Source organism: Poromitra crassiceps (genome assembly GCF_964638095.1).
Source record: "Poromitra crassiceps genome assembly, chromosome: 22".
In the NCBI taxonomy this organism is placed as follows: domain Eukaryota; kingdom Metazoa; phylum Chordata; class Actinopteri; order Beryciformes; family Melamphaidae; genus Poromitra; species Poromitra crassiceps.
In genome coordinates this window covers 5,254,831-5,269,830 of record NC_139647.1, presented here as the reverse complement: position 1 = coordinate 5,269,830, position 15,000 = coordinate 5,254,831, and the positions used below count along the sequence as shown (strand labels likewise).

The following is a 15,000-nucleotide window of genomic DNA, read 5'->3' as shown; positions in this document are numbered from 1 at the left end:
TATAGTAAAACACAGAATAGAGTGGGAGCTGGGGTTTACTGTATAGTAAAACACAGAGTAGAGTGGGAGCTGGGGTTTACTGTATAGTAAAAACACATAGTAGTGTGGGAGCTGGGGTTTACTGTATAGTAAAACACAGAATAGAGTGGGAGCTGGGGTTTACTGTATAGTAAAACACAGAATAGAGTGGGAGCTGGGGTTTACTGTATAGTAAAAACACATAGTAGTGTGGGAGCTGGGGTTTACTGTATAGTAAAAACACAGTAGAGTGGGAGCTGGGGTTTACTGTATAGTAAAACACAGAGTAGAGTGGGAGCTGGGGTTTACTGTATAGTAAAAACACATAGTAGTGTGGGAGCTGGGGTTTACTGTATAGTAAAACACAGAATAGAGTGGGAGCTGGGGTTTACTGTATAGTAAAACACAGAGTAGAGTGGGAGCTGGGGTTTACTGTATAGTAAAAACACATAGTAGTGTGGGAGCTGGGGTTTACTGTATAGTAAAAACACAGAGTAGAGTGGGAGCTGGGGTTTACTGTATAGTAAAAACACAGAGTAGAGTGGGAGCTGGGGTTTACTGTATAGTAAAAACACAAGAGGTATTAATGGACAGAGCTAAGGCTTCTTAGAGTTGGGATTAACAAGAATGATGTTACCCGTTTTTAATCTTTTCATCCTTTTTCAGCCCTTCTCCTGCTCTGGGCGGAGCCTGAAGTTGGGCGTTGTTCTGAAGGGTTTCTGATGAGGATAAAAGGAAATTATGTCATTTCAAAAACGATGACGTGGAGTGTTCTGTCAATGTCAAATGTCCATTATTGAGAGCTTTGTGCACAACTCTGCACACAGCTCCTCTCTGGTGTTGCTACTGGAGTAGTACTGTATGCGTCGGCTCATAGTGGCTTACAACCATGCTATGAGGTTACTGCTTTAGGTCCGCAGATGGCAAAGTGCCAGTCAAGTCAAATTCACATTTGATGCACAGTGAGTCAGAGAACAGCATCATATAGAGGCTTTAACCAGCCCTAGGAAGAGCTTCTCTCTGTACACATGCCGGCTTAGAAAACACTGGGTGAGATAGCCTATAAATAAAATTGTGTTTGTTTGTTTGTTTGTTTGTTTGATTAAATGTTGAATTGTTGTGGTCTTATGTTGTATGTCTTGTTTTCTCGCTATATGTACCCTCTTGTGAGTCCGAAATGAAGTTTGAATTGAATTCTCCATGCTGTTAATTCTTTGCCTTTTTCCCATAACTTGATATAACAGACAGCAGAGCGGTTCGAGGGAGGGAGCGAAGGAGAAACAGAGAACTAAGATTAGAAGATGGAGAACAACAGAGCTGAGCTCAGGCCGGTGATAAAGGCCATGTGGTGATGCAGGCAGCTGATAGCAGGGTCTGGTGGTGGTGGTGGATGGGTGTAGGAGCTGATACTGTAGCAGGGTCTGGTGGTGGTGGTGGATGGGGTGGAGATGAGGAAGAGGAAGCAGCAGAGGGAGGAGGCCTGCCTGGCCTGGGGGGGACAGATGAGGTGTGGGAAAGGGAAGAGAGACAGCTCAGCGGTTCCCTCCCTAAAGGTCCCGACAGCTGTCTGCTCTCTCCTGTTCAATGCTGTTAAGTGGAGGAAACGTTGTGTGTGTGTGCGTGTGCGCGCGCGTGCGTGTGTGTGTGTGTGTGTGTGTGTGTGTGTGCATGCGTGCGTGTGTGCGTGCGCGTGCGTGCGTGCGTGGGTGCGTGTGTGCATGCGTGCATGCGTGTGTGTGTGTGTGTGTGTGTGTGTGTGTGTCCGCGCGTGTGTGTGTGTGTGTGTGTGTGCGTGCGTGCGTGTGTGTGTGTGGTCACTGCGACCCCTGGACTGCTTAGCATTAACCGAGGGCTAAACAGCATGGTATGGGACAAGCTGGGGACTCCTTGTTGCCTTAAATCATGGCTGCTCAATTTGGGGCTGCATGCACTCCCTTTGTTTTGGCCCACCATGGATTTAGGGGGAAATTTTTAAATTAAAAAAAATCTGTGGCCAACATGACTTAGTCTTTCAGAGGCTGTAGCAGACTCACTCTTAAAGCTAGAGCGATGACACATATAGCATGTGGAACTAGAAGATCTAAGGCATCCATTGGTACCATCCAAGTCAAATTCCACGTCAGATTTAGGCTGAGTTTTGGCGTGGGGGAAAACCCGGCACGGCCATTTTCAAAGGGGTCCCCTGACCTCTCATCCCAAGATATCCGAATGAGAATGGGTTCAACCGTAGGGTTTGGCTACTACACACCTTGAGTTGCATGCATTTTCTGACAGAAAGACGTGTTTCCCATTAAATATGTTTTTGTTCATTTGTTTTGTTTTTTGGAATGTAATTTCACATAACATTATTTATCATATCATCATCATCATCATAGCATTTATTTCTGGCCCACGGTCCTCCATCCAGATTAACTTTTGGACCTTCATATACTTTGAGCACCTCTGCCACCTCAGTGCCTGGAGTCTGGAATATGCTGATGTGATTAAAAGTCTAAAATAAAACTTCCCTCCCTGTGGAAAGAAAAGCAGATTTTGGCCTCAGCTGCCTCGTCAGGGTGACTGACACATACATGTGTCAGCTAATATATTCCACTGATGGCACTAAATGCACTAACAACAACCATATAAGCAGGAGGAGGAGTAGGGTCATATCACATCATCCTGTAGATGGCACTAACAACAACCATATAAGCAGGAGGAGGAGTGCGGTCATATCGCAGTCATCCTCCTATGTTAAAACAGCAGGCCGATTTCCCTATTTGGTTGATTTCACCACAGTTCCCTAACTTGTGGGGAGTTTCATCACCGCACTGTGATCTGATGTAACGTCAAATACGACACCATAAAAACCACCTCGTGGACCAAGAACACTCTGTACATATTGTATATTGGACTGCACTTGCAATGTTGTGATTGTCTTGAGTTATTTTTCCTATTTCTTTATCTCTGAATATTGACATGACCGCTACGCTGCATAATGACACTAAGACAAATGAAATGCTCATTTACATGGACGCCTGGGTAGTGCAGCGGTAGATTCCCTGCCTACCAACACAAGGGTTGCAGGTTCGAGCCCCTGTGTTACTTGGTCGGGCGTCGGCCATGTCTGCGGGTGTGAAGCCAGGTTAAGAGTACGAGTCCTGGACACTGCACTATAGTGCCTCCTCTGGTCGGTTGGGGTGCCTGCTAGGGGGGTGAGGGGGACCAGGGGGAATAGCGTGATCCTCCCTCGTGCCACGTCCCATGCCCTGCTGGTGAAACTCCTCGCTGTCAGGTGAAAAGAAGTGGCTGGCGCCTCCGCCCAGATCGGCAGCGGGGGGTGGAGCACCGACCAGGGCAGCAAGGGCAATTGGCCAAGTACAATTTGGGAGAAAAGGGGGAATAAGCAAATAAATACCTGTATGAGGTTTCTCCTGGTTCTTAGTGTCATAGTACTCCAAGTCCTGAGAACAAGAGGGAAACATGTGTTTTGCTAGTGGTTTTATTTCAGCCTACAGTGCTTAGGAATACAGGAGAAGCCTTTAGGATCCACGTGGGAGAACGAGGACTTCAGTATTTCATATTCTGTGAATAACAGCCATCCAAACAGACAAAAAGACACTCACGTGCGGGTGCGAGGCAGCACAAACATACCAGCATATTGTCTGCAGCATGCTCCTGCAGCTTCTTGTCGATCTTCTGGCGGAGGGTGCACAGGACATGCTCTATCAGCCCGGGCCTGCTCAGCACAACGCTCTTCACTGTCTCCTCAGACACGTGGAAGCTCAGCTTGGAAAACACCTTCCTGTCCACACAACAACACGGCCAGTCGTTGTTTGCCAACAGAAATGGGCATTTTTCAATTTCGAGGTGAATTGATTGACGAGATATAGTGGTGTTAAACGGTATTGCACGGAGGTCAGATTGTTTACAGTGAAGACCCGAAGCATAAATCTATGTCTGGCCGTGTTCCATACGAGTGGCCAGGGAGACGATGATGATGAGTGGGTGTGTTTGGATTGGTTCTCACGTTCTCACGGTCAGAGAGCGAAGTCAGTAGACTCAAGTTTAGCCCGACATTCCCGATCCGCCGCAGTATTTCCTGCAGAATTCCCTTGAAAATGTGAAGGATCAGGATGGTTGATGGTTCTGAGATAGGAGGCCCATTCCACATCAGCTCCAGTGGGAGTTGAATAGCCTTTATTTGGAGATTCTAATGTGTAGACAATCATGCACCGAGTGTGTGTGTGTGTGTGTGTGTGTGTGTGTGTGTGTGTGTGTGTGTGTGTGTGTGTGTGTGTGTGTGTGTGTGTGTGTGTGTGTGTGTGTGTGTGTGTGTGTGTGTGTGGGGAAGGGGGGTCATAAAGTCTCAGAGAAATTGAATGGTACAAAACAAAGATAAGAGCTCTTCCTTTATGTTTTTTTTTAAGCTCGCATGTCTTCCTGTAGCAGATCACTCTGTGTCTCATGCAGTATTTAAAAACCTAGCTATAGATGAGAGCATTGTTATCTTTACTATAAAAGCAAGACTACAGGCCTTACCAACCAAGCTCAATCTTTCCATCTGGCTTCCGAACAGTCATGCTCCTCACTGTATACATCATGGTCATGAACAGATTACTGAAACCATGTCTCACATCTTAAATGGTTGCCATGCATACAAAGGGCTTTACATATGTAGGCACGATAGAATAGTGGATTTGATATCAAAAGATATCTCCTCTATTTTTAGATCTTCTATTTCACTCTATAAGCATTCCACCGTGAAGCCGAGCATGTTCAGTCTGTGTAGTGACGACTCTGATGTGTTCTCTAATATTCCAGCTAACACTCCTGATGTTGTTGTCGTGAATGAAAATCTCAGAGAGGTGTTTGTTCTTGAGGTTGGCTGTACCTTTGACCACAGCCTAGAGGAGGCCTTTATAACCAAGATGCTAAAATATCAACAGCTGGAGCAGACCATTTCACAGCTGGGCTACAGGTGTAAACTTATAGTTTTCATATTTGGTAGCCTGGGTCATGTCCATAAGCTGGTTGTAAGAGGCCTTCAGATGGCTGGTCTACCTAAGAGAAGGGCCAAACAGTTAGCAAGGTATTGTTCAGTGTCTGCTATTATTGGCAGTCGCTCAATATGGAGAAGGCGCTGCTTTTTGTACCCTTGAAATTGGATGCTGTCCCTTATCTTGTATTACAGTATAACTGTATGTCAATCTGCCTTTGTCATCACCCTGTGCGGTATTATATCTTCTTTGTATGCATTATTGTGGTCGCCAATTAGGCACTCTTGTATCTGACCAACTCCCAACATCTGATTGCATTACTAGTGTTTATGTCCTTTGTACTCTGTATTTATGTGGACATAAATAAATCATTTAAATGTGTGTGTGTGTGTGTGTGTGTGTGTGTGTGTGTGTGTGTGTGTGTGTGTGTGTGTGTGTGTGTGTGTGTGTGTGTGTGTGTGTGTGTGTGTCCTTGCCTGTTGAGCATGGTCCAGTTACTGAGCTTGTGCTGCGTGGAGCTTGCAGGGCTGTAGTTGTGCAGCTCAACCAGCTTGGGGAAGAAATATTTCACAACTTCTGCAGCCATCACTAGAGAGGGTTCAGCAGAGAGCAGGGTCAGTTCAGAAGAGAAACATCATACTCTATGGTCAGTTAGTGCAATATACAATTTTGAGATACTTTTACTTTACTCGAGTATTTGATGCTACTTCATACTTCCACTCCACTACATCTCAGAGGTCAATATTGTACTTTCTACTCAACTGCATTTATTTGCCGGCTTCACTTTTCAGATGGAGATTTGACACAATGGCTTTTAAAATACAACACATTAAACCTGTTATCAACCTTTTTGGCTTTTGAAGTCTGTCTTACAGAAAGGAGTGTGTAGTCGGGGGTCATATTTCAGATGTCTAATTGTTAACAGCTCCACACGATAGTGATTGATTTCCCCCTCAACTTCACATCAGGGGCGTTTCTACGGGTAGGCACAGGCCCACCCACTTCTTGCCCTGGCCCACCCAACATTTTTATTTTTATTGGTTGTTTTCTAGAGGCAAACTTGCGGTAACGCTTTAGAATACAGCCCGCAAATAAGCATGTAGTTAGAGTATAACAACGGGGTTTAAGGAGTCCTTAAACCCCGTTGTTATACTCTAACTAGACTCCTTAAACCCCGTTGTTATACTCTAACTACACTCCTTAAACCCCGTTGTTATACTCTAACTAGACTCCTTAAACCCTGTTGTTATACTCTAACTAGACTCCTTAAACCCCGTTGTTATACTCTAACTAGACTCCTTAAACCCCGTTGTTATACTCTAACTACACTCCTTAAACCCCGTTGTTATACTCTAACTACACTCCTTAAACCCGTTGTTATACTCTAACTAGACTCCTTAAACCCCGTTGTTATACTCTAACTACACTCCTTAAACCCCGTTGTTATACTCTAACTAGACTCCTTAAACCCCGTTGTTATACTCTAACTACACTCCTTAAACCCCGTTGTTATACTCTAACTAGACTCCTTAAACCCCGTTGTTATACTCTAACTACACTCCTTAAACCCCGTTGTTATACTCTAACTAGACTCCTTAAACCCCGTTGTTATACTCTAACTACACTCCTTAAACCCCGTTGTTATACTCTAACTAGACTCCTTAAACCCCGTTGTTATACTCTAACTAGACTCCTTAAACCCCGTTGTTATACTCTAACTAGACTCCTTAAACCCCGTTGTTATACTCTAACTAGACTCCTTAAACCCCGTTGTTATACTCTAACTAGACTCCTTAAACCCCGTTGTTATACTCTAACTAGACTCCTTAAACCCCGTTGTTATACTCTTAACTACACTCCTTAAACCCCGTTGTTATACTCTAACTACACTCCTTAAACCCCGTTGTTATACTCTAACTAGACTCCTTAAACCCCGTTGTTATACTCTAACTACACTCCTTAAACCCCATAGTTACCCTGTAAGTACAGTGTGGTACCCCGTAATTAGCCTATAAGTACAAACATTTGTCCCCTGCTTCATAATACAGCCCGCGACCCCGTAGTTAGACTATAAGTACAGATCTTGTTACCCTCTAGTTAAAGTATTTTTTCACTCCTTAAACCCCGTTGTTATACTCTAACTACACTCCTTAAACCCCGTTGTTATACTCTAACTACACTCCTTAAACCCGTTGTTATACTCTAACTACACTCCTTAAACCCTGTTGTTAGACTATAACTACACTCCTTAAACCCCGTAGTTAGACTATAAGTACAGATCTTATAATTCACTCCTTAAACCCCGTAGTTAGACTATAACTACAGCCCTAAACCCCGTTGTTATACTCTAACTACATGCTTATTTGCGGGCTGTATTCTAAAGCGTTACCAAACTTGCTGCTGCCTTGCTAGCTAATGGTTTTGTAGCTTAAAAACGCAGGGCACATCATCTCCAGAGTCTAATGCATGACGACTTCATGACATCTAGGAATTTTGCACGCAAAATTTCGTCATGCAATTGCCCCACCAATTTTATCCAGGCCCACCCATAATTGAATTTCTGCCTACGCCCCTGCTTCACATGGTTCAATAAATGTTCAAATGGTCCAATATTTCAGGAAAAAAAAGCAAAGATTAGAGAAGTCTTTCCACTTCCATTAACCATCTCACGGCCACTCCGATTTATCTGGTGACCCATTGGAGGGGCCCGACCCCTAGGTTGGGAACCACTGGAGCTAACAAAGTAGTTCAAACTAACGTTAGCTCCACCTCCAGCAGCTACAAAAGTAACATGCTCCACACTGCTTAATAATGTAATGATGTCATAATAAAATATCAATCAAACCCGTCAAACCACTAGGCCTACTTTTACTTTAATTAATAGCCTACATTTTGGTGCTATATAGCCTACTTTACTAAAGTAAGATTGGTCATGCAGGACTTTTAATTAATAGAGTATTTTTTGATTGCTGTTTTGGTAACGTTACATTTGGATCAGAATAGCCTAGTATTTCTTCCACCACTGTCTGTAAACTGGTGATATCTGATCATTTGTCTAGTTATACAGAGATAACTGGGTCATTACTCGCCCCCCAACAACCCCCACCCCCATCCAGCCAAGCCACAAGCTAACTAGGCTACCTCCATCGCTGAAGTCTCTTGTGATGTGTTTTTTGGGCCGGGACAGAGGGATTTTGTCTATCCATGCGTACACATCCTGCAGTTCCTCTTCACTGAGTTCCCGATCCATTTTTCAAAGAGCTACATCGAACACGTTACGGTTTGTTCAGATCCAGACTGCTTCACCGTGCTAGCTTGCTACAGGTTGTTTATACGTTGCTATGCGACCACGTTTAACTACGGCAACACTAGCCGCAAAACGCGACTATTTCACTCGAGTACCTCTCCCATCATAGTCGCGCTCGCCCGACCCCTTTATCGAGGGAAAGTTGCACATTTAGCGATCTACAAGCTTCAAACATGCACCAATCACTAATATAAACTACGCACCTTGTTGCCACGGATGTTGTCGAGCAGGCCGCGCTGAGGCCGCGCTTTGTTAACTCGTATTTTAAGAAAGTTATTTTCCCTTCTCCAACGACTCTTCTTCTTTTTTGCTGCTCACCGGTTCAACTGCTCAACTGCGCCACCGCATCATGGGGTATTTACGACACAGGGCAAACCCCATACTTGACACATGATGTAATACCCCATGATGCGGTGGCGCAGTTGAGCAGTTGAACCGGTGAGCAGCAAAAAAGAAGAAGAGTCGTTGGAGAAGGGAAAATAATGTTTCCGGACACACAAATAACCCAAACTTTCTTAAAATACGAGTTAACAAAGCGCGGCCTCAGCGCGGCCTGCTCGACAACATCGGTGGCAACAAGGTGCGTAGTTTATATTAGTGATTGGTGCATGTTTGAAGCTTGTAGATCGCTAAATGTGCAACTTTCCCTCGATAAAGGGGTCGGGCGAGCGCGACTATGATGGGAGAGGTACTCGAGTGAAATAGTCGCGTTTTGCGGCTACGGCAACACATGTCTCCATCAGACAAATTACGCTTCCGACATTTGAAGGAAATGAATAATAAACATTGTAGTGAGATTCGTTTTTATTATTTACAGTTCCCATTTCACTGACAAAATGAACATCGATCAAAATAAATAACTTCTTGAACTTTATATCAAGTTTATTTGCAGCTCAAAAGTAGGCGTGATTAATCAAGGCAGGATCTGTGGAAGGACAGCATGACCATGTGACATGGCCTCAGGTCCACTGTATAGAATAGGCCTGCTATATAGGTACAGTAGAAGAAAACCTGAAGAATTACAATCAATCACATCATGTCAACACTCAGTAGAAAATAATGCAATCCCATTGAAGTCAAGCATAACTTACTCCTAAAAGTTCATGGCAAGTGTATCCAAAAAGCAGTGCACCATATTCACTGTAAAGTGTCCATGCGGATGGCAAAAAAAATAAAAAATAAAAATGGACAACTATTCTGTCTTAGAAAGCAGTACCAAAATCATGTGGGAAGATGAAAAGAAAATGGTCACAGTTAGTAAAACAGTCACAGCACAAGTGGTCAGTGCAATTGCTGGTAGCCTATCCTTGCATCCCACAACAAAGGCAGGGAGAATTTTCCCTTGAAAGACAAATTACATCATCCGTCTCATGGCAGAATAGACAAATCACATCATCCGTCTCATGGCAGAATAGACAAATCACATCATCCGTCTCATGGCAGAATAGACAAATCACACATCATGGCAGAATAGCCGGTTGTCATTTATATAATTTAGCAAGAAATTCAAGCCTGCCAATCACAGATTCAGGTTTCCATCGAGATACAAAAACAAGATGACCAGTCCCAGAGAGACTGGACAGAAAGACTCCCTTCAAGTGGCTCCAGATGGGCTCTACTCTCCAGGTCAGAGCAGCAGACTAACATCTCCTGAGAGGATCATCAGACCCAGTGGCTCTCTGAATGGATCCACCCTCAGTGGATCTAAAGCAGGATCTCAATGTTGACAGACACCAGACTGGAGCTGTTCTCTCCATCATCTGGGCCTGCTGGGGGGCATCAGGGCCGCTTTCCCTGCAGACTGTAAAAACAAACAAAACACATGAGTCACTGTAACAATACTCTCACTTGCCAGACTTCCCTCCAGACTACTGTAACAATACAATACCAATTCCACCTTTCTAACTTCTCCCATAGCCTATATATACTAGGGATGGGCATCGAATTTCGAATTTTCGAATAATCGTTGTTATTATCAAGGTCGACTTTTATTATTGAAATTCGAAATTCGAAAAAAAAAAAAAAAAAAAAAAATTTTTTTTTTTTTTTTTTGAGTGAAATGTTGCATTGTCTCCCCTGATTCTAAGTATAGTCAAATCGCTATAAGCATTTTAAGCAAGGTTTATGGAAAAATGAATGGCGGATGAAATCCCATGAAGAGGGAGAGGGGGTGACTTTGGCACCCCTTTGGCACTCAGACCTGAGCCTACTAAATATTTAATGAACCACAACCACTCATGATTGTCAAAACTGTTTTTTATTTTCGAAAATGTCAATGTAAAAAAAATTAAAAATGTAAAAAAAAAAAAAAAAAAAAAAAAAAAAAAAAATTTACATTTTTTTTTTTTTTTCGAAATTCGAATTAAATTCGAATTTGGCCAGCGAATTTCGAATAGTGTTTTTGCTAGAAATGCCCATCCCTAATATATACATTATTTTTTCTTCTCGGCTCTCGACAACCACACTGTGAAACATAGTACTATTCAAAGGTATTCAATGGTGTCCAGACTCAGAGAACCCGTTATTTTCCGGGTCCACAATTTCATAATAATTTCCTAGAAGATAACTGTTAATTTCTTCTGGAGTTTCCTGGAAATAACCATGAAATTATGTAGTATAGTTTTAGAGAAAACTTAAGCAGTATGGTCTGGTGGAGTTGATAAGATACTGTCAAAAAAGGAGCTGCAATAATGATAATTGGAAAAATAACAGGCAGAGGTCAATTGTCAGATGTCATTATTGAATAATGACATCTGACAATTGACCTCTGCCTGTAAACAACTATAATATAATTATATGAATAATGATTATTCATATAATTATATTATAGTTGTTTGTTGAATTCTTAATTCATTTGAGTTAGTTTCTAATTTTCTATAACTATTACTACATTGTTGGCAACAACAGTTCCTTTCTAGGAATTTTTTCAGGATTGCAGTCGGAATTGTGAACCTGTAAAATAAAGTGTTACCTGTTATCATAATTGACTAAGACAATATAAGCTGAGAATGAGTTGACCCGTATCCGTACACACCAGTTGAGTCTGTTTGGGTGCAGAAGAGGCTCCAGAAGACTTCGCCGGGGGCATCGGACGCTTTGGCTTCATGTTCTGAGAACACACATGATCACATAGCTATCATGTGCTGCTGCTGCGAAAAAGATGTGTGTGTGTGTGTGTGTGTGTGTGTGTGTGTGTGTGTGTGTGTGCGCGTGCATGCGTGCGTGCGTGCGTGCGTGTGTGTGTTTGACTCTGAGATTGCATTCGTGTTTGTGTGTTTACCAGGTTAGTTCCAAGTGGCGGAAGAGGTTTGGATGGAGGAAGTGGCTTGGCCTATCAAAATAAAATAAACAAAACAAGCAATTAATAAACATAATTATCCCGAAACTGAACATTTTTAGAAATGCTACAAAAATACTGCACATTTATCTGAGACCCAGGCTTTAGCATAAAATGTGTTCCAACAATCCTAACATACAGATATTTTTGCAACAGCTGAATTGTAAAACAGAAACAACTTCTTACCTCAAAAAAGGCTGGCTTGGGCTTGATTGGGGCAACAGGTGGCAGCATGGATGGCCTTACAGCCTGAAGGAAAATGTATAAATACAAAAACAATAAATGGTTCAGATATATAAACAAAACATACATAAACACAGATGTTTGTCATGTTACATTGCAGTGAAGGACACAATAGTAGAGCAGCTTACCTGTTCCATCTTTGATGGCTTCTTGGGAGGCTGGTAAGGGATAGGGACAGACATGAGTTGATGATGAGTTCAACTGTATTTGTCAAATAGCTTGCTTGGACTTTTTTCTAATGCATATTTAATCAGGTTAATTAAGAACAAATTCATTGTTACAATAATGACACTGGGGCTTGAACCCTGCCCTTCTGGTTAGATGATCTCCCTTCTCACTCCACGACTCTGGTGCCCAAAAGCTCACAACATCAAATGCTCACCAGCTGCTGCAGCTGAAGATAAAATGTCGTATTGCCTCCTCACCTGTGGAGGCGCTCTGCTGGGGTGTACAGCGACGTACAGAGGTTTACAGGCCTGAGTAGCCGACGACTCCACAAATGTAGGCCGGCTGATCTGCGAGGGCCTGGTGCGAGGGCTGCCCTGACTACTGCCCGACTGAAATATCGGGTTGGACTGTCCTGAGGTGGAGTGGAGATATCTGCATGGAAACACACACAGGCTCAAATCAAAGACAGACAGGAGAGAAGGAGCATTGACTATAACTCTTCGTGGCTTTGTCTATTTTATTTTCCAGACGATTTTTCTCCCATTTCCCGCCCAATTCTCCCTGCTGGCTGTCCCGGGTATTGCTCCACCTCCTCTGCCGATCTGGGGAGAGTGGTAGACTAGCACATGCTTCCTCTGATGCTGCAGCATTGTGGAGTTTCACGGGCAGGACGTAGCGCCTGGAGAGGATCACGCTATTCCCCCTAGTCCAACCCCACAAACAGACCAGAGGAGGCGCTAGTGCAGCGACCAGGACTCACACACCCCACCGGCTTCCCACCCCGCAGACACGGCCAATTGTGTCTGTAGGAACGTCTGACCAAGCCGGAAGTGCCGCTACCGGGAATCGAACCCGCGTCTCCGCGGTGGTAGGAGAAGTGCTTTTAACGGTGTGTCTGTACCTCTTTGCGGGGCAGGTCTTTCTCTTGCAGCACATCAAGCCTCCAATAAGCAGAACTAGCAGCAGAAGTACGCCCATCGCCGATGACACAGCAGTAACAACCAGATCTGGCTCGCTCCCTGCAAACACAATTGTGACAATATGCTGCTCAGCTTGAACGTCACGGCAGACATCAACGAGCCAGGAAACAGAACTCACCCTAATATCATTACTGCATTTGTACGGTTAGGGAAACAGTTAGGGAAACTCCATTAGATCAATATCTATTTGTGCTCGTCAGAACAGTGCACATTATTGTTTGAGGCCCTGAGAAAGTGTCTTGTACAGTTGAGCTCTTGGTGAACAACACAGCACAGAGCACAGAGGAGAAGATACAGTCCTGCGTGGGAACACACACAGAAGTTCATGCCTATAAAGAGGGAGACACACAGACGCTGGCCAGCAGAGTGTGCACACCAAGCCCCAAGCTTCGGTTCTGAAAAACGAAGCCAACGCGGAAGTACTATAATATGCAGACTATGTTTTTGGGGCGTGATTGACAGGTCGCCTGCCCAATGATCACGCAGTGTTTTTTCCCCCTGTCTATGGACGATGCACACACACACTCACACAGGCTTACTTACCTTTAGGCAGCTCTGTCAGCTCCACATCACAGAAGGGCGGGGCCCAGCCAGGCTGGCAGTGACACTGTCGCTCGTGGTTACACACCTGCCAGAGAGCACAGGTACAGTCACATATCTGTTGTCATTGGCCCCGCCCCCGCTATACTGCTTCAGATATCTGCTGTCATTGGCCCCGCCCCCGCTATACTGCTTCAGATATCTGCTGTGATTGGCTCCGCTATACTGCTTCAGATATCTGTTGTCATTGGCCCCGCCCCCGCTACACTGCTTCAGATATCTGCTGTGATTGGCTCTGCTATACTGCTTCAGATATCTGTTGTTATTGGCCCCGCCCCCACTACACTGCTTCAGATATCTGCTGTGATTGGCTCTGCTATACTGCTTCAGATATCTGTTGTTATTGGCCCCGCCCCCGCTACACTGCTTCAGATATCTGTTGTCATTGGCCCCGCCCCCGCTATACTGCTTCAGATATCTGTTGTCATTGGCCCCGCCCCCGCTATACTGCTTCAGATATCTGTTGTCATTGGCCCCGCCCCCGCTATACTGCTTCAGATACCTGTTGTCATTGGCCCCGCCCCCGCTATACTGCTTCAGATACCTGTTGTCATTGGCCCCGCCCCCGCTATACTGCTTCAGATATCTGTTGTCATTGGCCCCGCCCCCGCTATACTGCTTCAGATATCTGTTGTCATTGGCCCCGCCCCCGCTATACTGCTTCAGATATCTGTTGTCATTGGCCCCGCCCCCGCTATACTGCTTCAGATATCTGTTGTCATTGGCCCTGCTGCTCTACTGATCTAAGTGCTGAAAGGTCAAATATCTGTCTCACCCCACGGTTGTTGCATTTGTTAGCGCAGCCATCTGTTCCATAGGCCTTGATGTGTTTGATGTCTTGACAGCGTTGATCATAACACACCTGAGGCACACATAACACACCTGAGGCACACGTGACATAACACACCTGAGGCACACAGGTGAGGCACAGTTCATCGATCTCATGTGATTCAGGATGCACGGGCTTCAGTTGCTGATCAATGTGAACAGGAAGTTTCCTTACCATGTTGCTGCCACACCTGGTGCCAGTAGGCACCATGAGCAGATCTGCTGGGTAGTTGTCTTTAGGGTCCATGGTTGCCTCGTTGCACGTCACTCCGTTCCTCAGTGTTAAGGTGGACTTCTGGGCCGTCACCGGGAAGTCCCGGCCTCCGGAGCAGTACAGCTTCCCACATGTCACTTCCCTGCAAACACAAACCACAGGCTTATGATTAGGGGTGTAGGGGTGTCACAATTTGAATTGTAAATCGAAAAATCGATCGAAATGAACGTTCAATTTTGTAGTGTTGTAGTACTCGAGACCGGTCTTGGTCTCAAGACCACATTCTGATGGTCTCGGTCTCGCCTCGGACCCGCCCTCTCTCGGTC

The 15,000-nt window shown here is 44.6% G+C and overlaps 2 protein-coding genes across 3 annotated transcripts in view; both read right to left on the bottom strand.

The window, feature by feature from the left end:
* The window catches only part of spef1 (sperm flagellar 1), a gene marked incomplete at its 5' end in the record, with an annotated part of 15,131 nt that extends 6,884 nt beyond the window's left edge, over positions 1-8,247 (bottom strand). The window contains 5 exons of the mRNA XM_083658752.1: positions 656-737; positions 3,416-3,461; positions 3,652-3,802; positions 5,474-5,585; positions 8,139-8,247. Coding sequence (XP_083514878.1) covers positions 656-737; positions 3,416-3,461; positions 3,652-3,802; positions 5,474-5,585; positions 8,139-8,247 — 500 coding nt within the window. The remainder of the gene's footprint in view (positions 1-655; positions 738-3,415; positions 3,462-3,651; positions 3,803-5,473; positions 5,586-8,138) is intronic.
* An 855-nt stretch (positions 8,248-9,102) lies between these two features.
* adam8a (ADAM metallopeptidase domain 8a) overlaps positions 9,103-15,000 on the bottom strand; it is a 16,555-nt gene continuing 10,657 nt past the window's right edge. Inside the window, exons 16-25 of one of the 2 annotated variants that reach the window (XM_083658176.1) lie at positions 14,636-14,816; positions 14,408-14,494; positions 13,576-13,660; positions 12,954-13,071; positions 12,310-12,484; positions 12,013-12,042; positions 11,828-11,890; positions 11,585-11,635; positions 11,339-11,413; positions 9,103-10,105 (exon numbers count right to left, since the gene is read on the bottom strand). In XM_083658176.1, coding sequence (XP_083514302.1) covers positions 10,061-10,105; positions 11,339-11,413; positions 11,585-11,635; positions 11,828-11,890; positions 12,013-12,042; positions 12,310-12,484; positions 12,954-13,071; positions 13,576-13,660; positions 14,408-14,494; positions 14,636-14,816 — 910 coding nt within the window. In that variant the 3' untranslated portion in view covers positions 9,103-10,060. Of the gene's footprint in view, positions 10,106-11,338; positions 11,414-11,584; positions 11,636-11,820; positions 11,891-12,012; positions 12,043-12,309; positions 12,485-12,953; positions 13,072-13,575; positions 13,661-14,407; positions 14,495-14,635; positions 14,817-15,000 lie in introns of both variants that reach the window. The other variant, XR_014553661.1, reaches the window with a different exon arrangement.